At 37.5% G+C, this 24,137-nt stretch overlaps 1 protein-coding gene across 1 annotated transcript in view; it reads left to right on the forward strand.

Annotated features, from left to right (window-relative positions):
* The window catches only part of LOC134674647 (peroxidase), a 40,472-nt gene extending 18,529 nt beyond the window's left edge, over positions 1 to 21,943 (forward strand). Inside the window, exons 4-14 of the mRNA XM_063532772.1 lie at positions 131 to 221; positions 13,363 to 13,554; positions 13,802 to 13,998; positions 14,767 to 14,940; positions 19,009 to 19,087; positions 19,669 to 19,814; positions 20,224 to 20,465; positions 20,702 to 20,834; positions 20,926 to 21,388; positions 21,470 to 21,616; positions 21,703 to 21,943. Coding sequence (XP_063388842.1) covers positions 131 to 221; positions 13,363 to 13,554; positions 13,802 to 13,998; positions 14,767 to 14,940; positions 19,009 to 19,087; positions 19,669 to 19,814; positions 20,224 to 20,465; positions 20,702 to 20,834; positions 20,926 to 21,388; positions 21,470 to 21,616; positions 21,703 to 21,847 — 2,009 coding nt within the window. The 3' untranslated portion in view covers positions 21,848 to 21,943. The remainder of the gene's footprint in view (positions 1 to 130; positions 222 to 13,362; positions 13,555 to 13,801; positions 13,999 to 14,766; positions 14,941 to 19,008; positions 19,088 to 19,668; positions 19,815 to 20,223; positions 20,466 to 20,701; positions 20,835 to 20,925; positions 21,389 to 21,469; positions 21,617 to 21,702) is intronic.
* Positions 21,944 to 24,137: the final 2,194 nt, after the last annotated feature.

Genomic DNA, 24,137 nt, shown 5'->3' on the forward strand with positions numbered 1-24,137 from the left:
AGTTATAGATATTTCGCTTAACTTACTCCAACGATGGCCTATGGCCAAAGGGGGTACATTACGAGTATCTCAGCAGCTGACTGTACCTTTTAAGACCGTACCGTTAATTTAATTCAACTCTTGTCCGCAGTGGTCGCTCAGCCCAAAGGCGACTGGAAGCCAGAGGACTTCGCCAGTGCGGGCGAGCTCATTCTTGACATTTCCATCAGTTTGGCGCGAACGTAAGTAGAGCCTTTTACTTTCTCATCAGATAACATAATTAGCTTCGTCTAGACTAGGACTTCTCAAACGTTCTGTGGTACGCGAAAGTATAACTTTCTTAAATACCAAACGGAATAAAAAAAACATTTTTCGTCATGTGGTTCGCAGACGTCTGGGGTACGCTGGGTTAAAAGTTCGAGAAACGCTAGCCTAGGCCGTCTACTTACAATCTATATTTAGCAATTGATAACTAATTAATCAGATAACTTTTTTTCTTTTCTGCTTGAATAGGTAACTAAGAAGAAAAAGATATATTTGAAGCATGCTCCTGAAAATTAAAAAATAAATACTTTGAAAGTCGAACGAGTAGGTATACGATGTAACTAGCAATGTACAAATTGCAGAAATGTTCTCGGAAATTTATCATGTAACTAGAAGAAGTACTTAAGTATAGGTACCTACTTAAATGAATGAAGGCCTGCAATGCATCGATAAAACTACCATAAATTTTCGCCGTAATTACAGTATTGCAAAAACCTTGCGTTGGTTCATTCGTATTAGTTAATACGACGATGCAGGTCATAGTTGAGGTGACGTAAGTTCGTGACTTACCTAATGTCTAACGCGAGTCATGTGATTTGGGATGTTTTGATATGTTCGTCAAAACTGCTTAGAAAGCTTATTTAAGTTACTTAATAGTTACAAGATGCATCTATGGGCCCGATTCGGATTTTGTAATAGACATCTATTAGATATCTTTTAGACATCACCAAGATACGATAATGATATGTTTAAGATCTAACCTGTCAAATTTGACATTTGCGCGATTCTGGAGATACTTTTGAACGATTTCCACAGGATATGACTTAGAGATCCAATTCACATCTAATAGATATCTTACTCTATCTAACGTAAAAGTGACATTGGTTGCCCAAATTGCGCTGCAAAAGAGAACTAGTTGATGTCTAAACTACAACGTATCTAGAATGGATCTAGTACGTGTCGTCTCTTGTGAAAGTTGTGAATATCTTGAAGTTCGAATACGGCAGTCTTATTATGTTAGTTATTAGCACAGTCTAGACGAGAGGGGGTCGCTCGCACCCGATCTGCATACATCACCATCATCGCCATTGTTCGTAGCTCGGTACACGGTCAAGGGCTGTCGGACCACTGCTACTTTTTACATTGTTAAGTAGATGTTTTCAATAGGTACGTTATTATGAAATAAATTTTAAAATAAAGTCAAAATTAGCGCGACATGTTCGAATACATTGGTTACACTGTTACCTTCAGCGCACACTGCGACTGCGATATACGTATTTAATTTTAGTCCCAATATGACCCACTATAATAAAAAACACCACTGTCTACTCATACAGGAGTGAATAAGCTAACGAAAAATTGGAGCCTGAAATACACAGGATCAAAAATGTACAACCAATACCTATCTAATGAGTTTTTAGAAGTATGTACTACGTGCCTATGTATAAAATATAAAAGTACCTACCTATAGGATCTATTGTAGGTAGACAGATTGTGGCCATAGCAAAATAATAAAGTATTTTAATCGTTTAACTCGTTTCACTATAATTAGCAAAATCACTAAGCTTAGGCAGCTTAAAGATTAAGAAGACGGATAGCCCAGCGGTCACGGAACTGCAAATGACCTTAAATAAACGATTGGTCTTTATTCTTATGTGGATCAATTGAAAAAGATCAATAAAACCGGCTGCGAAGGCCAATTCTTTCTCAAATCTACCAAGCTTCTTTCATCCTGGACAGTCTACCTATTCATGACCGACACTGATCACGACGTCTTTGTAAAAATGTAAAAAAAACTAATTACACAACTGGTAAAAAAAAACTAATTACACAATTTTTTTATGGGCAAGGGTTGAAATCGTTCATAAAGCTACAGTCAGACCGAGAAAAGTCTGCAGGGATTTTGATAGCCCACGCAGTGCAAGTGTAATTTAAACGTCAAACTTCTATGAAATTATGACGTATAAATAACAATTGCACTGCGTGGGCTATCAAAATTGCTGCAGGGTTTTCTTGGTCTAACTTTACCTTGAAATTGGTTGATTCAATGATGCTACATGTCATGTGATCACACGGTAGATAATGACAGATTTATTCAGACATCCCTTTTAGCCATGAGATATGAGATCATTGTGTTCTATCAACGAATTTACATATGTTTTATTATGATCGTTATCGGTATTGCGTAGGTATTACGTACCTAGTTATATAAATTGTGAGTCATGGTTGACTACCTGCAGAAAACTTTAATGGAACAAATACTGAAAGCTCCAGCGATTGCAGCGATTGTGGGTTGCTGTTCTGTCGCTCACGAAAATACTAAATCAAATGTTCTCCATATTCACCTATGAACAGGGGCCCTAACGTGAAAAACGAAAATCGAAACTTCTTTGCTGCTTCTCTATTGCTCGAATAGGTATGCAAGAGTGGTAGAGAAGCAAATAAAGAAATTTCGATTTACGTTTTTCGCATTAGACCTTCAGTTCTTATCAAGGATCCAGAGGCGTAACTAGGGGGGGGTTGGAGGGGGCACGTGCCCCGGGCGCCGTCCTAGGGGGGGCGCCAAAATGGGCAAATGACTACCTCTCCGCCTTGCCAAAAGGCAGCAGGGAAACTTTTGTCAGTCGTATTTACCACCACTGTGAAGTGTGAAATGCGGATGGTATTCTGGCCCACAGCGCAAAAGAGAAAGCCGATCTCTTAGGTAGTCTTTTTGCCTCGAACTCGACCTTGAAAGACGACGGTAGCCCCCTACTGCCCACCATCCCGCAGTGTGAATACTCTATGCCAGAAACTTCTATTTATTTAATCGTATGGCAATAGCCATATGGCAAATTACCATCTTATGGACTGTCCAAGAGACTACCTATGCAAATGGATCACTATCCCTTTGTCCGGCAGGCGCATATGAGCCGTAGTAGACGGAACCTGGCCGCGTAGTCACTGTCACACTAATAAGGAAGAGTGATAGAGAGACATACTCGTAATGCTTTTCGTTGTCGAAGCGATAGCGATTGTAACCTTGGCTAGGCCGGCTGCTCCAATAGCTGCTGCTGCTGCTGCATATCGGTGACATGTTGTCTATCGACGACATTCATCAATATGCGGACGACAGTACTATGGCTAAAAAATAACTACATTCCCGTTGCCATGGAGGTTTTGGGATTATACTGAGCAACTTTTACTACGGGACCAACCCCGAAATCGCGAAAAAAAAGTTAACCCTCCCATAGAAAATGGACCAGCCAAAATGTAAGAAACAGCTAAATTTTTTTTCGCGACTCAGGGGTTGGACTCATAGTAAAAGTTGCTCAGTATAATCCCAAAACGTCCCTGGCAACGGAAATGCAGTTATTTTTTAGCCACCCTGTATACAGGCTGGTCCAAACCTTGACGCCCAAAAATTTTTTTAGAATCCTCGACATGGGTTATCAGAATATTCCCCATGTACGAGTATGTTAGCCGATTTGCGTAGTTTTCGAGACTTTTAACTTTTGTTAAGAAATTGCGGGGTGAAGCTTTGCTTTGCTTAAATTATTAAACACAAGTTCTATTTAATAAATAATAATAATAATAAATAATTTCTTTATTCAGACAAATACAGTCCACATTTGTTAGTCTGTTGCTTATAAACTAGGCCTTCTAAACTTTAAAATTATGACTTCTAATAACAAAAAAGGATTTTTTTTACAACTTATGACTATTAAGTATCACTTTTTTGACCTTTTAAAAAACTTAGGGTCTAGCAGTTTCTAAAATAACCAAAAGTCCTTGAAATCGCCTGTATTTTTTATTTATTTAGGCAAGGGCAACATCTAAGCTTGACATGCTTGAACGTAAAACTGTCCTTTTTTCCCAATTCAGCCAAGTGAGGATGCTGTTTTTTTTTAGCAACTGCGCCGTTTATCAAGGATTATGTTACAAAAAGAAACATTGAAAAAGTTCAATAGTTTTTTTAAATAAATTAATTGCTTCACCCCGGAATTTCTTAACAAAAGTTAAAAGCAATAACTAGAAAACTACGAAAATTCGGCTAACATACATACCTATTCTAATAGCCCACGGCGTGAGCAATATAAAAAAAAAATTGAACGTCAAGGTTTGGGCCAATCTGTATAACACATGCCGAGCCAACATCACTCGGTCTGTGATACTAGGATGTCGTGAAAAACCTGTGTCAGGTATCGAGAGCATTCTATCCAGAGTTACGGTGTGGGATCGGGACAATTCAGTTCAATTCAATCCCACCAAGACTCAATTTTGCGCGTTTACCGCTAAGAAAACCTCATTTTTCAAGGCACAACCCTTCCCATGTCAGGGAGTATTGGGAGCCTTGATCGGTGTTGACATCTCCATCAGTGACGTCCAATAATTTCGTAGCCACCTTGCTGGGTAGGCTGCGCTCGTATCCAAAAAAAACTCGGTGTGCTCAATAAAGGGAGGCGATATACTTTACTCTGGGGTAGACTGATCCCATATATTGAGTACTGCTGTCACCTTTGGACAGGAGCACCTGGATGCCACCTTGGACCCTTCAAATCAGTCCAAAGCCGCGCTGTACCTATGAATAGTCTACGATCCCAAATTCACAAGCGATATTGAACCTTTAAGTCTAAGGAGATCTCCACAAAAGAAGTTTATAAGTTTTAAAATGGTCGGCAACGCGCATGTAACACCCCTGGAGTGTAGACGTCCATAGGATGCGGTGACCGCTTACCATCAGGTGGGTCGTAAGCTTGTTAGCCATCGATGTACTAAAAAAACATAGGTACTTACACTGTATTTGTCTAAATTAAAAGTAAACTTTAATAAGCAAAAAAATAACCCTTTCGTTTCGTTAGTTCATTTCGTTTGGGGAGGGGGGGGGGGGGGCGCAAATTTGGTGTCTGCCCCGGGCGCCATATCCTCTAGCTACGCCCCTGCAAGGATCTAACTGCCTGAACTACTCTAGTTCGCTTGAGGCACTGCTTTAAGCTGCGGCAATGACAGCCCTGACCACATGCCAAACCATACGTAAAAGCGAACACAGCCTTACACTTTGAATGATAAAGCCACAAGACGTGATCCGAAATTAGTTTGCTAATAGACTGGGGGTCTAATCAGATTCAGACCAACCGACCTCTTTCGAGTCATACAAATCATACACAGTCACTGACATGCAATTGTGTGAAATGTAATTATGAGAGGTCAAAATTTGTATTAAAAGATGTAGCAACATCGTAATGTATCTAATTTGGAGTTAATTTAAATAGCTCTCCTAATAACGCTTCGACAATACATACATCGAGTATTATTAAACCACTTCATAATCATGGCCATTGAGGGCCTTTATTAGATATACGTATTTTTAAGAGCTTTTTAAAAGCTTTTTTACTTATTTTAGGTACCTATGACGAATATCATTGTTGCGTTTATTGTAGGTGCTCGTACCTGTCTAAATATAAAATTAAACCGCGGTTTGTCGGTATAGCCAACATACCATTTACTCTAAATAATTCACTATTGTCCAGAACGTATTGAGACTTTAAATGCCGTACTGTAGGTGTAGATTCATGATCTAAGTGTCATTGTAACATGTTTGCAAATTGGCCTTTGAAGTGAGCGGGGATGTAAATGTCATCGCGATCGCCGCTACGACGAAGACGGAAGCTAGGCTTCAGACGTGTAATGTAATGACGGTGTAATTAACCTTTTTATAATACCAAATCACTTACCAAATGCATTAAATTTAGAGCGATTAATCGCCGCCAGCTGACTTTATTATGAACATGATTGGTAACTTTGGTGTACCTATGCACAAATTTTAGAATAATTAGAAGCTAAACTATAATTGGGAAAATTTAATATCTTAAAAATACTAAGTACAACTATGTGTTAGACAATTCCAACGCTATTTATGCTATGTTCATTCGCTAAAAGTGTTAGGTAATAGGTAGAGGGCGACCGGAACACTTGACCAGGTGGGAGACTTGCACCATTTTATTAAAAAAAGTGCCAAAATCATATTATTTATTTTATCAGCACTCCAATATCACCTAACGATATCTATATGGCCATGAAACACGCATGCTAAAAAAAATATTTAGATTTTGACACTTTTCTTTAAATAATGGTTCAAGTCTTCCACCTAGGCAAATCTCCCGGATTCCCCCTATTTATAAACTAAAACGAAAGCTAAAAGTCACATTCAATCAAACAGCAGGGTATGTGGCCCAATTGCCCAAGTGGCACATCCCGCACATCCCTATCAATTTTTTTAATTATTATTAAGGACGAGCGTTAAATTACCTACACGATGTGTTGAGATCAGTTGAGATTGATGGCCAAAGCTCTATAAGTCTCGCGCATAAAGAACCGTAATCTAGATTTCATGCGTACGGCGTGCGAGTGTATTCTTCCGAAGGGCAAGCATATCACGACCTCAAGGTATGAGGTACTTTGCCTAACCTCAGAAATGAGGAATGCGGCCTACCCTATTGATTTGAATTTACTGGTTCCTAAATCACCGGAAATCCTACTAAATGCCGTTATGTTTGTATTTAGTTACAGTATATTTATTTATTGGTATTTTATTTATTGATTTGGTATTCATAATTAGGCAATCACTAGACAGCTCTGTGGCTGTGGCTATTTAACCCGGCTACTTCATCATTCTAAATTAAAGATGATTTAAGCTAACGAACTTCATTAATTTTAATTTTTTCACGTTCTATTTACCTATGAATCATCATAATATGAATTCTTGTAGATTGACATGCCTGCAATTTATAATGTAATCTGTATTATGAAATAAATAAATCTAAATCTAATCTATGCAGATTTGTAACTAAACCTACTTATGTAGAAACAACATGTGTGTGTGTCGCTTAACTTCAAACTCGGGTAAATCCATTCGACCCTCTCAGCAAATATCTACCCTGTTACCTTTTCTTAATACCAAAATCGCATAATCTGACAGATGGATTTACCTGAGTTTGAAGTTAAGCGACTCATGTTTTTGTAACAATCTTTTACACGTATAACAAAGATGTACTTCTAAGTAAGAAATATGTATCGATACCTACTTAACCTAAATCCAAAATGACAAACGATGTTAATGTCTCTGAAAATAGGTGCCTCAAGTTATTTTACTAAATAAACGGTCGAAATCCACAATTACAAAAATAGAAAGCATTTAAATGTTTTTGTTTTATTTTAGTGTATGTAAACATTGAAATTATTAGACCATGCATCGCCTAGACAAGGTTAATGCAGCGATAGAACTGAACTCACTGATATCATTGGTACTTACTTAAATCTACAATTAGCGTAGCGTGCCATCTTGAAGGTTACCTACTACTAATACGAGTTTTGCATCCGTGTGATTGGCGTATGTAGGGCACGTCAAACAAACTTACGACTTGTCTATTGTTTGATAAATCCTGTCACACAGCTTCTGTATGCTCGAATTGTTCTACTTTAATTTCCAAAGACGTAATGAGTCATTTGAATTAGTCTGAAGACAGCTGATAACACAGAGGCTTATGCATTGTGACTTAGGTTAAATTAACGAACATTAATCATACTTAATGTCGTAGGTAGGTAAATAGGTTTTAAACCCACCGAAGCCCGCATCGACAGAAACTGACATCGTACATTTCTGGTTTTAAATTTTTTGATCATTACACTCGTAGTATAGGTAAGTACATTTCCGGCTAGATGTGTCGCTTGTAACATTCCATTTCCAACGACAGCTGCACTACTGTCAATTTTACTATGCCCGTATGGACCATTACGACGAAACGGGAGCTGAGCTAAAAGTCAATTTTGAGATTTCAAGCTGAATATACCCGTCGCTCTGACGGGGCGTAACCGCGGCGTGAGAGACTGTATTTGTGTGTGTAATGCACGCACACAGACGCGTGCGGTGCGCCCGTACTCGCGCTCCTTGATTGCAATTTGCATTGTCACTTTTTGTTACTGCTACTACTAAGTAGGGTAATTCGCCAGTAACTGGCCACTTTTAATAACTGGCCGCCCTAAACTAAAAATGAATCCTATTCACCTATAAACAGAATTCATTTTAGTATAAGGTTTCAATAACTGGCCACCTTATACTAAAATTAATTCTATTTATAGGTGAATATAATTCATTTTTGGTTTGGGGTGGCCACTGACGAATTACCCTATTGCGATTGAACTTTTTTACTTACCCGGCTTAAGTTTACGGAACTCGATATCGAATAGGGTAATTCGCCAGTAACTGGCCAAGTTTAGTAACTGGCCACGTTAAGTAACTGGCCGCCCTAAACTAAAAATGAATTCTATTCACCTCTATACAGAATTCATTTTAGTAGGTATAAGGTTTCAATAACTGGCCACCTTATACTAAAATGAATTATATTTATAGGTGAATAGAATTCATTTTTGGTTTGGCGTGGCCAGTTACTGGCGAATTACCCTATTTATGTATTTAGTGGTTAATACTAGTATCAAGTAAGTATTTTTTTAGGGTTCCGTACCCAAAAGGTAAAACGGGACCCTATTACTAAGACTTCGCTGTCCGTCCGTCCGTCTGTCTGTCACCAGGCTGTATCTCACGAACCGTGATAGCTAGACAGTTGAAATTTTCACAGATGATGTATTTCTGTTGCCGCTATAACAACAAATACTAAAAACAGAATAAAATAAAGATTTAAATGGGGCTCCCATACAACAAACGTGATTTTTTTTGACCAAAGTTAAGCATCGTCGGGCGTGGTCAGTACTTGGATGGGTGACCGTTTTTTTTTTCATTATGGTACGGAACCCTTCGTGCGCGAGTCCGGCTCGCACTTGCCCGGTTTTTTTTTCAATAATGCTCAGAAACGAAGTATAGACATGACAAATATAAATATTAACGTCTTTGTAAGGCAGGATTGGACATTCTATAGAGTAAGAGTAAGTGTATGAAACAACCAATTCAGCTAAGACTAGGAAATGCAATCTAGATCTCGCAATTTCGAGATCTCGCTAGATCTCGCACGTATTTTCGAAATTTAATCTAGTTGACAGGAAATCTCGATATATGCAATCTCGGTCGAAATCTCGATTAATATTTTCGAGATCTCGAACAAGACTGAAAGTGATATACTTTGTTTTAAGTAATATATGACCTTAGATTCATGTTGTTCAGGCAGTGCTATTATGTGTCCGGTTTTAGCTCTATTATTCTTACGCAGTTTCTAAGTAAAGGTAAATAGTGGTTTAACATCGATAGCATTTCATACTATCAAATGCTATTTCATAGAAGTAAAGTAAAAATTAAAATTGATTTTATGTTAAATGTCAATTTAATTTGTTGTTGTTATTTTCAAAATATAACATGAGGTACCTTAAATAAGTAGTATGTCGGCGGCATATCGTAAAATCGTAATCCTAGGCGTATCATGAAACGCCACCATTTCCTGATCTAATATTAACCCAGGCATATCACGATCTTCCTTATGAAAAGACGGCAGATCCATCAGAGCAATGCATTCTTTGATATTCCTAGCTTCATAGCGGGCGCACTGTAAAATAATTGATCGAGAAATCATATATTTTCAATGATTTTGTAAATGACTACAGTTATGACTACGGTTATTAGAAACCAATTATAGTATGTTTAATATTCTTTCTAATGGTATGCATCACCAATTGATCAGTAAAATATAACCCGAGAAATAATGATCAGTTGAGGTCGGTCGCCCGCCATTTACGTGACGGAACAAAATTCATCATTACTTTGTTATATTATAATATCATACAGCAATAAAACTTGTTTTTGGAAAGCTAATGAAATTTTTCGTATATTTTATAATAACATTAATTGCGGTAAAGTTATAATTTATTGAGTTAGGCGCATGTTATGTCAGTACTTATGCCATCCATGCACGGTAAAAAAATCATATATTTTAAATATTTTGTAAATGACTACAGTTATGACTACGGTTATTATAAAACAATAATTGCACGTTTAATACTCTTTCAAACGACATGTCACACGAACCGATCGGTCCCATTGGACTAAAGACGTGAACAAATATCAATGCTGGTCGGCCGCCCACTTTTTCCTTCCTTTTTTTCGACACGTCCCCCCCCCCTCCATAAAATAAAAAAAACGGAAAAAAATGCAAAAAGAAAACGGTCACCCATCCAAGTACTGACCACGCCCGACGTTGCTTAACTTTGGTCAAAAATCACGTTTGCTGTATGGGAGCCCCACTTAAATCTTTATTTTATTCTGTTTTTAGTATTTGTTGTTATAGCGGCAACAGAAATACATCATCTGTGAAAATTTCAACTGTCTAGCTATCACGGTTCGTGAGATACAGCCTGGTGACAGACAGACGGACAGACGGACGGACGGATGGACGGACAGACAGCGAAGTCTTAGTAATAGGGTCCCGTTTTACCCTTTGGGTACGGAACCCTAAAAACCGGTCTATTCATATTCTGGAGACCACGAGGAACACGTCCATACCAGTTTTAGGTATTTAGAAGAGATGTCGACGAAAATCGTGAAGGAGACGACTTTTGTTTAATTTGCCTATAGACTATAGGAATATCAGAATATCACACCTTGTGGTTTGCACAAAATGGCTGATGTTCGCTAGGCAGACCATGAAATGTCGGCGTTTCATTATATTCCTAGGAATATCTCGATACGCCCGATTTTACGATGTCTATATGTATGGAATTCTTAGAGATTTTTGATTAAAATAACACATTTTTAGTTACTTTGTCAAATTCGATCTCGTCGAGATATTAATCTCGATCCCGAAAATCTGACTGTCGAGATCTCGAAACACCCAATCTCGATTCGGATTTTTCGTGCGAGATCTCGAATCGCCAATCTTGGTGCGAGATTGCATTCCCTAGCTAGGACCTTAAATTGCTCGACAATTACGGAGCGTGACTGTACCTAAAAATTTTGTAAACCCATATATGAAATAAAATATTTTTGATTTTGATTTCTAATTTGAAATATTAGAATCAAAAAGTTCAAAATAGATTGTACCTATGTAACTACAAAAATGTGTTCCCTCTCAACGCAAAACCCCTTGTGTCTTAGGAGGATCTAGATATTTTCACACAAGACGGTTTATCGATAACTTCTTACATCACTAGATTATCGACATTAAATGTCGACTATTGCCCATCACTTTTCTGGCTGTGTACATATTTAGAAACCAGACTCCGCCCCTAAAATTAGTGCGATAGGGACAACTGCAGCTGAGGCGAAAAATCCTGCGTAAAAATGACAAAAATCGAGGTTTCGTACTCCTCTTTTTCCTCCTCCAAAACTTAACCAATCGTAACCAAATTTGGAAATCTAAATGATTATAAAATTATCTGTGTCGGACCGTTTTGCTTTTTTGGCTAATTGATATCAGTTTTGAATACCACGCCTCTCATTGCGGCATAGTCAATTAGGCCATTTTGGCCATTTTTGAAGGGCTCTAGCGCCTTAAAAAACTAAAATATCACAAAAAGCAAAACGGTCCGACACAGATACTGACAATATTAATCTGTGTTGAAAAAATCATTGCTCTAGCTTCAAAAACCACGGAGGAAAACGAGGAGTACGTTTGTATGGAGGAATGACCACTCCTGTTGGCTCTTACCATTTGCCATTTACCAAAACTACACTCTAGCGAGTGTGGGGTGGTCCCAACAGCAGCTACAAGCAATTTTTACAACTACTTTTGTGCGAGTATGGGCGTTCCAAATTAATGATATCCCCGCTAGTGCTGACGTCTTCATTTATATGCTCAACCTTCAACAGCGTACCAAATATTTGTCTCTGGCCTCGATATAATATGCATTGATAAATTAATTATTATTAGAAGTCGTGTATTGAGACTCATTACCATAAATATATATGGTTATAACTGTTATAGTTACTGTAAATTTCAAAGCCAAACAAAACACATTAAATACAAATTCCAAACTGAATTGGAGACTTTCAGTCAATTAACTTGCAAATAATAGTTGCTGTTGCTGTGAGGATTTCAGGAATAGGTATTGAAACCTACCTCAGGATCATGGCCTAGTTTTTAACCTTTTCATTGACACTTATCCAGTTATGAAGTATTTTTTTGTTTGGCAGCTTACACCACGATACTAGTCGCGTAAGAAATATTATTACTGCTAGGGCTGAACATGTTGAAATAGTTAAACACACTACCATAGGCTGGATAGTTAAAAGTCTCCAACTACATCCACTACAAACCCTTAAATCCCATTTAACAACCCACTATACAGTCTCTATTACCTTTTTAAAATAAGTAGGTAGATATCTGAAAGTAATTAATTGCAACACTTTATTCAAAGCCGTTATATATTATACTTAATTAAAGGAAGCGGTAATCTTCAGGATCAGTTGAATATTTACATTAAATCATACTTAATTAAATGTGCATTCCTTTAAAATATTTTCACGCCTAATTTCAATGATACATTTTAATTAATTATGTAGTCACTTATATTTTTTTTTATTGCTGCGAATTGAAGTAAACGGCAAACCTTGGCACTTGGCATTTGAAATAGGTATCGAATACGAATGGCAATGAGGCTACTTTGTAAATTAGATCTTTCAATGATGTTATTAGATGCCGAGGATATCTAATGGTTACATTATTGGTTACGTTACATCTTCACAGTGTAAGCTATACAAGATTTTCTGCACTAATACGGCAATATTGATTTAATTTAAAGCATCCATTACATTATTTTCAGTTGACTTAGCTATTTATTTCTTATAGTATCTAGAATGATAACAAATCTAAATGTTTTATGGATAAACATTTTACGTCTCTGTGTAATCTGCAATGAGACAATTACACAGAGACGGTTTTACAGACACCAGTTACTTTCTATTCTCAATTTCCATTTTCTCTGTGCAAAACTAAATAAATCTATACAATAAGCCCAAAATCATTTACTGTACATGGGTAGGTCATATAAGTAGTATTAATTCATCGGGACTCATCGGAAGCTGGACAGCACAATGCTGGGAATAGTCCCCTAAAAATATATGTATATCTCTTCTATGCAATCAGCTAGATTTTTTGGGTAAAAATTTACAAAATATTTAACTTAACTTGTTATTTCCAGATACGGCCTTACATACGAAGAGATCGAAAAAGGCCTTCCTCTCATCGATACATCGAGAACGCTCATTCGAGAAGTGTGCCCGCCGGTGTTCTCCCACGTAGAGTGCCGCGCCGGCAAATACCGGCGGCTAGACGGACTCTGCAACAACTTGGAGCACCCCACGTGGGGCGCCACGAATGCGCCTTTCCAGAGGTGAGAGCTTTGAGATTAGATGGCCTAATAATGAGAAGAAACTGCCCGTTGGCATCGCTGGTTAGTAGGACCAGGAGGAGTAGGTACATAGTAATGTCTTCTCACGTCTCCGAGCCGCGTCAGTAAGTACATACTGTAGCTACATAAACTCATTTTTTATATAAAAAAATATATATATCAGCGAAGCTCATGATGGTAGTTCTCCAGTGTACTCTAACGTAGAGCGTACAACTATTTTTTTTTTCAGACTAATCGGCCCGCTATTCTCCGACGGTATAAACTCTCCTCGTATTTCGCACACGGGTCGCGATCTGCCACTGTCTCGGGTGGTCTCCCGCACCATGCACCCTGATGAGGGCTTCCACGACCATGCTGGCACCGTCATGGTCATCGCCTGGGGCCAGTTCATGGATCACGACTACACGCTCACTGGAACGCCTTTAGGTGAGTCTTATTTCTTTCTTATCATTCCCCTTTAAATGTGCACCCTGGATCCGGGTATGTCCTTAAACTACGGCCAAGACCACCGTTAGACGGGCAGCAGCTTCCCTCAAATTCGGTGTACTCGACTGCGATCGCCAACTCGCCTGCCAAGCGTGGCGATTATGGCATTCACCCCCCCATAAGGGGGAGGCCTATGTTCAGCAGTGGACGTCTTATGGCTGAGATGATGATTCCCCATTAAGCGTCAGCAGAACTGACAGAACTAACTCTTTTCGTGACTCTCACACGAGTCACGATTTTTGCTCTCACCCTGAAAACTTCCCCGAGGGCTTTTTCGATACCTAGTTTTGGACACTCATGGCCATCGATTGCCTGAGGCTAGTATATGCAACAAGACAACATTTTTACCGGCACTCCGTTATCAAGCGGAATTCTACGTAGGCATCTACCTAATTAATCATAATCATTCATAACACTAACTCATTAAATATTATTCATGTGTCCATCGTCATTTGATTAATGAAATCAATAAGTTATCTCATGCTACGATAGTTGTGGGTGCACATTTATGCATATTTATCTTTTTTCGGTTACTTACGCATTTTATACACAAATATTATAAATTATTATTATTTTACCGATATTTCACCTCTCTTACTGACAAATCATACTTATTTAGTCATTGAATTAGTTAAACAAATACAGACTACAGGAGGAGGTACTAAGTTCGTCACAATACTTACAGCAGTTCTTTGCCAAACCTCACAGACCCCCGTAACCGTAACGACCCCGAGGAGTGCTGCAAGCGACCCCCGCACCTGAAGCACCCGTACTGCAACGAGATCCTCATCCCTGATGACGACTACTTCTACCGCCTGTTCGGCGTCAAGTGCATCGACTTCGTGAGGGCCTTCCCGTCCCCGAGACCTGGCTGCCGTCTGGGTAAGAACCTAACCAAATATCACCTCTTGCAATGTTCCTGGTAAGGTCTGCAATTAATCTGCCTCTGGATCAGATTCGACGTGTTGCCTCTTTGTCGCAATGTAAATTAGTACGTAAGTGTGACAGGGAGGCAACCGTCGAACGTGCTGGTTCACGGTAGGACATCTGAAGTATAAATACTGCATCTGCGTCCACATCAACAAGAACGACTGACCGGTTTTTAAGTGCTTCCATACGCGTCACGTTCCGTTTATATGGTAATAAAATGAGCAAGACCCATAAGCATTAAGGTTGACTCACGCTAGACCGGACCGGGGCCGCGCCGGAACTTCCGGTGCATCGTTTTCTACGGAAAGCACCACGTGATCATCGATCAGCCATCATAGAAAATGACATGTCTGACGCCTCGCCCCGGACACGGCCCGCTGTCTAGCGTGAGTGATCCTTTAATGACTTTACTTCAGTTAACGTTTTGTATATTTTATTTTATTTTTATTTTATTTTATTCATTTTAGGGATAACAAACAGCTATACAATACAGTGTTACGAGTACATTAGTAGTAGAATTAAAATTAACTTAATGCATAACCAACGACATTATCCACGGATTACAACAAAATTATGCAATGGTTGGCACAAAAAAGGGAAACGGATAATTATTTGATGTACATTGTAGTTAGGTACCTACTTATTTAAACAGGTCAAAATTATGTGCTAATTTAGTGACGTCATGCCTGACGTATATGGTCTAAAGACTAATTAATTATTTACTATAAAATATATTATAAATAGGACAATCAATAAAACGAGGTTTTATCAATTTTATTAGTTATGTAAGTATTTACAAAAATTTGTAATTTGGTCCGAAATTATTACGATATTTTAAATCTCCGGATGTTGCAAATCTTACCAAAAAATCTTGAGCCATAAACGATATTGTACTAATGTTTAAGGCCAATTACCACCATCAATTACAAAGTGTCGCAATATTGCAATAGTAAATTTATTTCGTCAGACTACTTAGGAGACTCAACCGACCGGTCGACAAAGGTCAGTTATGTTTTCCACTTCATGATCGCGGTGTCAACATTCATCATCCCACGTTGAATATCATAATTACTTATCTCCGGTACTGAGCTATGTAATTAATACCTACCGGGTTGTTCCTGGCGCAGAGGTTGTCCATCGCGGTTCAACGCGGTAACGCGGCAAGTGTGATGGGCACCTTTGCGCCGGGGGCGATGCGGGGTGGGTTGTTTGAATAGTTTTTTAGGTTAGTTTAAGTTTAGGTTTAGATGTAATTTATAGTTTTAGATTTAGTAGTTTTTAAGTGAAATTAATGTTTATTAAATTTATATGTTGTGTTTATAATTTAGTATATGTATATCTGTACAAAAATATCCTGATCGTTAAATAAATGGATTAATACCTATTTCAAGAGCATGCGAGCGAGCTCGAGATGGGACATGCCAATCATGCCATGCGTTTCCGATGCATTTGCACCTTACGGACATCGGCGCGATTTGGGAAATGAATTACAGATTACCCGCCGCCCGCCGCTCGCCTACCCCCCCCCCCCCCTACACCTACGGCGGCTTTGCCCGCCGGTACCTTTTGCCGTGGAACGTCACATATCTTTACTAATTCATATCTAGTGAATCTAAGTCATATCGGTATGTTTAGTGAAACACATTTTCGATTGTTACAGCTTGTGGAAAAGTACGAGTAGCTTAGTCGAATAACACTAACACTATTCGTAAATTATTTTGAAGAGTGACGATGCTTAATGCTTATTATTCTTACAATTTAATAAAATGTAATGACCAAAGAGAACTAAAGTAAACTCAATTTGTGTCGTGGGTCGTGGATTAAGTTAAGCAACCCAACTCGGTCAGCTCGCGGTTATTTGCGACATTTCATACCGAAGCAACTATATTGATACGTGAAACACTTCTTAAATGACAACCAAATTCTCATATTTTATTTCGATCCTGAAATAATAATAATAATAAAGCCATTTATTCCGAACTAAATTAAATTACAATTTTTTCTTATAATATATCCCTCAGTTCGGTGTGCCGTAAGGCATAGGCCTCCTCCAACTGTCTCCATTGGGCTCTGTCTGATCCTGAAATACTTAATGTGAAAGTTAGATAATTATAATAAAGAAGTGTTTGTGAAAGCAAATTTAAGCTACATTAATTCGTCATTACGTACCGTACCTAACGTATCCAACATGCCAAAACATGCTATGTCAGAGTTACTTAGGTTACACTTCTCGGTTTATGCCTCTCACTTTAAGTTTTTTTTTACTTTCTTTCAATTAGCATATGTTGTTGTTGTCATTAGAATATATTTAGGTAGGTGTTATACATACGTTTCTGCTATCTCTACTAGAAGACTGTCCCGGGCGGTACTAACTATGTAAAACATTTGCCTTTTCTATTATTTAGCTAATTTAGAAAGTCTTAAAATATTAATCGACTTTCTTAGTAAATCCATATCGCACTCGAATCATGCATGTAACAAAGTGAAACTGGTAGAAGCCCACTCCCGGTGTCCAAATCTATACTAAATCTACTTTGTGTAACAGACAAATGACGATGTTTGTTCAAGATAGAATATACAAGATAAGTAACGGCAATTCGTTTCCATGTCACTTAAAATACACAGATATTATGATATAATTTATTTTGCATAGTAATCTTATGTATCGGCGAAGTTATCTTGATATACAGGGTGATTCATGAGACGTGAGCAGGACTAATCCTGCACACTCAGTAACTGATAATTGATCGATCACCATCGTATTTAGGTGAAACAACCACACTTTTTCCTATTTTTTAACTTTTTGGTGAGGACAATTTTAATTCTCTACTATCATTGTCACCCTACAAGACCTAATTAATAAACATAAAACCTCTTTTACGAAGAAAATAAAATGTCAAACCTGAGTGAGATACGAGTTTTCAAAAGTAACCAGACCGTGATGACAGTGATGACATTCAATTTGACACAGAATATCGATAGTTTACTATTCTAATGTTAGGGTGACCATCCATGTCGTAAATAAATTAATAACTTTTTTTTTCAATACGACTAAAAAATTAACGTTATCCTCACTAATATTGATAGGAAACAGTTGCTTGTAATTTACGAAATGCGCAGTGTTAGTCCTGCTCACGTCTCCTGAATCACCCTGTATACTTAATATAAACTAACTAGAATAATTTACTAGACGTGTGCAATGCTATTAAAACCAATGGAGTGCAGTGCTCGTATGGAGCAGGGTGCTTAATTTAGGTAATAGGTGTTTAAGTAACTTAACAGCATCGTAAAATATAGGAGGTTATTAAGATATGCAAAACACTGAACGAAACTAGGGCAATATTAAATTGAATAATCGAGATGAATTTATTTATAAACAAATTAACCCTTTATAAGGCAGAGGCGATATATCGACCACATACGCTCAATCAGAAATTCAACCATACTGTTTTAATAATAGGGCTCAAAATCGTTTGCATTAATTGAATATTCAACTTGCTTTTAAAATAGATTTTTGAAATGTAGGCTTCTGATAGCTGCAACAAATTCTGCGATAGCACGTCCCTGTCAACGGGCCTTATAAAGGGTTAACGTGTAGGTGTAATGAGTGCAGGTTTATGGTACTAGTGCATCATGACCATGACTCACAGCCGTATTCGAACAATGAGATACGTCAAATACTAGATATTGAAACGATATGGATTAGATATGTCAGTGTCAAACAAGTGTCAAAATTGACATTTCTTCAAACAAAAACGTCACTTTTGACACTTGTTTGACACTGACATATCTATTCCATATCTAGTATTTGACGTATCTCATTGTTCGAATACGGCTGTCAATAGCATTTTCGGCTAGGTACTTATTCTGTACAAATTCCCTACCCTAGTGTTTTTTTTTTCGACGGCAACGGAGGTGGCCTGAACAATCTTAACATAGCCAATCAATAGTAATATAATTCGGAATATTTGGATATCTTACTTACAATTTTTTGATCTGAGTGTTTATTATTGTTCATAGGCTCTCGAGTACCTTTCAACACTCTGACCGGCGCTATTGACGGTAACACTGTCTACGGAGTCACTGATAAATTTGCCAGGTGAGTACCTAATATGGTTTAGAATTTAGATTGTTATTCTTGTGAATGATTTCTAATTTGATTTGACTTCAACAACTACCACCATCAGTGAAAGCAACATCGGCAACTAGGGTTGCCAATTTTACTATATTACTCGTGTATAGTATTGTACTATATTTTGGCTCTCTGTACTATATACTTTTGGAAAAATATATAGTATGCTAAAATACTCTATTTCCGATTAAACGTATATTACACTCATGTTTAGTATTTTATCTACAAGTACTATATTTTTTTGAAATGTACTATATATTTTTGATGCCTTATTCTGGAAAATACTATATTCCACCAAAAAAAGTTGGCAACCCTATCGGCAACCCATCTACCTTGATAAAGTGTCTCTTTGTCAGTTATCAGACATGCCAATATCTGCTAACATCTGCTTTGCACATCGCTGCTGTATTATCTCCATTGATCATGATTATGAATAATTATTCGAGAAGAAAGATATGGAACCATGGTTCCTTTCGCCGCTAGCTAGTTTTGGTTTGATAATGAATTCATTCCTTATAATAATTATTTTAATCTTTTACGTAATACAGGAAACTACGTACCGGCTATGGTGGTCTGTTACGCATGAACCCCGTCTTCACGGAGTATGGCCTCAAGGACCTCCTGCCGCTGAAGCTTGATATCCCCGATGAAGGTTGCACAAGACCCAACAAGAACATGTACTGCTTTGAGGCTGGTAAGTCATTCCTTGCACCTAGAGCTTGGTAAAGTGAGCCCTGTAGTATTTATAGATCTGAGAACCTTCTTACTACTTACTGTCTTACTGATTTTCTGTCTTTGAGTAGGTACAACATTATATTATTCCTTAATAAATGTCCCCTTTCAACCTTATGTAGATAATGACGGACATGAATGATAGGTAGATTTTAGATTAGATTTTATTTTATTACACCTTAGTTTAGGAGAAATCTTTATAATTGGTATTTTATCTTACACGGACTACCGATAAAACAGTATCTCAGAACAACTGCATAGAGGTAGTAAAATACGCTGACGATCGATGATACAATTTGCATCTATGCAAAACCGTTCTATAGAAAACCGTTACCCAGTTTATAAAATCTACAGTAAGTTTTTTTTAATAGGTGAAATTCGAGTCAACGAGCAACTGGTTTTGACTGTGATGCACACCCTCATGGCACGAGAGCACAACCGCGTGGCAAAGGGCTTGGCCGAAGTGAACCCTCACTGGGACGACGAGACCTTATACCAGGAGGCCAGACGAATCAACATTGCAGAAATTCAGCACATCACTTACAACGAATTCTTGCCTATCCTGCTCGGAAAGGATGTTATGGAAAAATTCGGATTGGTTCTCGAGAAAGAAGTAAAAAAAAGTTCTATATGCGTGACGACTTACGTCACATTATTTTTTTCAAGCTTATATTTTATTTATGGCGCTATCCATAAATATGTTTTTCAATTGCATTTTAATGCAATGTATATTTATATAATTAAGTATGTTTTAACATGGCACAAACGCTGGCCTACTATTCAAAATATGTCTTATTCATAAAAAACACGCATATCTTTTCAATGTTCCTAATAATGATTTGGTTTTAGGGTTACTGGGATGGATATGATAAAACGGTGAACCCTGACGTCATAGATTCCTTCGCCTCAGCCGCGTATCGGTTCGGACATTCACTATTGCCCACGGCTGTCGAGAGATGGTCCAAGGCTCACAAGTTTATCGGTAAGTTAAATCGTCAATGTCTGTGTCTCAGATTAGCATCTCATTTGCATACGTAAATTACTGAGCCAATTTAATCTTTCGTCCTTTACAGCTTCCAAGAGACTGTCCGATCTGATCCGAAGACCTTACGATCTGTACAGAGCAGGAGTGCTTGATGAATATGTCATGGGCCTCATGAATCAAGTAGCTCAAGCTATGGACGACTCTATCACGCAAGAAGTCACCAACCATCTCTTCAAGAAGGTCGGCGCTCGCTTCGGAATGGACTTGGTATCATTCAACATGCAAAGAGGCCGAGAATTTGGCATTCCTGGATACATGGAATTCAGAAAGTTCTGCGGTCTCGGTGGAGCCGAAAGTTTCGAGGAACTTCACGGGTCTATGCCTAACGAAACTGTAAACAAATACGGACAAATCTTTGAACATCCTGTGGATATTGATCTGTGGTCAGGGGGAGTGTCAGAGAGACCGTTGCCAGGTTCCATGTTAGGGCCTACTTTCGCCTGTATTATCGCTACACAGTTCTCATATTCGAGAAGAGGAGACAGATTTTGGTAAGTTTAAGAGCCGATATTTTATTTCAAAGTATGTAATGTTTCTATATGTACCCATATTATTAACATTTATTTCCGTAGGTTCGAATTGCCAAACCAACCGTCGTCGTTCACTCCGGAACAGCTGACGGAGATCAGAAAGTCGCGACTTGCGCGCGTCATTTGCGATAACACGGACATTATTGACACCGTTCAGCTCTACCCCATGGTCTTGGCGGACCATGAATTGTAAGTCACCCTTTTTTAACCTCTAGAACGCATAGAACACATTTCATTAAAAGTCGCTTTAGTTAAAATATTAAAACTTTTTGCAGAAACCCGCGAGTACCATGCCGAAGTGGCATCATGCCCTCAATGGACTTCACGAAGTGGGCGGAGCCCGCGCCCTCGCCCTTCCACGGTGCCGCTAAACAGTTTGTGAGTAGCTTCTCGCACAACCCGTTCTTTGGCAAGAAGTAGTCTCAAGCACCGAGTATTAATTAGAGTATTTATGGTCTTTTAATTCATTATTGCAACTTGAAGTTACAGTCCATCACTTTGTTTGAGTTAGGTACTTAACTATTAAAAGTCAAATGTTATAGCCAACTGCCTAAACATTATGTCAGATGCGCAATCGCTAATAAATAGCCGTAAATAGCAGAGCTACCCTAAATTCTCGTGACAGCGACTTTAGCTAACACCGCCAACAAACTGTCTCACAGTTTGGCGAACTATTAGATTAAGGTACTAAATATTGTATTTTTTTCTGTAATATTTTCAATAAAAAAAAGCTAGCGCTGATAATAATTGAGTCTGACGGGTTATTTAAGATTTAAAAAAAAAAGTATTAAAGAGTTATTTTAATGTACATTAAAACGGATTATAAAGTTGCAGCAATGAATTGAAGGACCTGGTTGTAATAGTCATCACGTAACCAGTCTGTTGTTAAGTAGACACGGTCGTAGACACACACATATCAGATCACATATTCACAGTAAATGTATAACTTTTCCAAATGAACATAGTGGTTATGTTGCTTTGTGTTTAAGTATTAAAATATTTTTAGAAGAAATTAGGTATGTAAAAGGTTTATCCACACCAGCTTGACTAAATATGAAGTACCTAAATAATCATAAGAAATACCCGCCCACTAGGTCTTAACAGTTTCAAACATATATACATTACTGTTTTTTCTGACAATTTAGGTATTTAATACCTAATTATCTACCTATCATTTACGTTTCTGACCTAGAGGGTTAAGAGGGTTTATAACTGCCCTATAAGTTCATTTTTTTTAGCATTAGAAAGAACTTGCAAGAAGGTAAGCGATCTTGACATGTCTTTTATTTGAAAAACTTTTATGAAAGCAGAAGAATATAAATGAATCGTATTAGATTCGTAATTGTTACATATTTGCCGTAACTTATTTTTAAAATGTATTTTCAGGATTGTTTACCTTATTTCTAATGCTAAAAAAAACGAACTATAAGTACATTTTTACAAAAACTGTTGAAGTCATAGTTATATCACCACAATTTCCCGTAGATTTAGTACCTTCAGCTTACGCAATTATGTTCATATTGAGGCGACTTATTTATACGTAGAATAGTTAACGTGTACAAAATTAATTAAGGGGCGCAAAGCCAAACGCTTGAATGCCATATTTTTATATGTAGATGAAATATATTTCATAATAAAGAATACCATATATTATACTTGTTAGGTACAGGTACCTACTATTCATATTTTGTAAGTCGTGTTATCTGAGATAATAAAATTAGATGATGAAATAATATATGTATCTATATGAATACAATATAATACTGTTATATTATAAACATGCAAAATGATGACTGATGACAATGGAACTAACAGGTACCTATTATGGTTTACAGAAAAAAATATTTATCTATATACGATGGTACCTACATAACTATATACATACTTATTCATTTATCTGTAGGTAGGTGGTTGTTTACCTAAGTCAAATATTTTTCTGTGATTCACCTACTATGCATTATTTTAAATTTTAAAAATATGTATCACCTCTTTAATACCTGTATTTAGTTTTTAAGACTATATTGATAGCATTTGTAGATCTGGTCGGTTCATTAGTCACATACACGAAACGTACTTATTTTTTTTAGTTTTTGTACCAGTCAGGAGCAGTATTCGATTTATTAATGATTTCTGGTTACATCTAAAATCGGGTAACATCGTAGTTGAGAATAAATCTAGTACTAGCTCCAGGCTACTTTAAATTTCACCCATATGCACCATCACTCACAGTAGAACTTTAGATTTCACCCAGTTTGTTATTTCTTATCTGTTTTATTGGTCATAGTAGTAGAGTAATTTTGTGTTAGAGTCTGGCTACTGAAATTTTACCTAAAGATTTGGCGGGAAATTCAAAAAATCTTGGACTGGTCACACTTTGTGTAGTAGGAATTATAGTTTTGATACTAGACAATATTTTTGATATTATCTGCAAAGGTAAGGTACCTAAGGAAATAAGTTAAATAAACGTTTACGTGCACTCAAAGTCAGCTCACATTATTTCTACCACTATTTAAAGTACAGTCAACGACAAACACATATGTTTACTTTCAAATATGAAGATTTTATAGATATTTTTCAGAACTTTTAGTTTATCCGTATCTTTATTCACTTGTCCTATTTATGAGATTCAGGCATTAATAAATTCACGTAATTAATCAAAGTAATAGGCAAATGTTAGAACCAGTACATAAAGTATCAAACTATTTATAGA

This window comes from Cydia fagiglandana, chromosome 2, assembly GCF_963556715.1.
Source record: "Cydia fagiglandana chromosome 2, ilCydFagi1.1, whole genome shotgun sequence".
NCBI classification, from domain to species: Eukaryota; Metazoa; Arthropoda; class Insecta; order Lepidoptera; family Tortricidae; genus Cydia; species Cydia fagiglandana.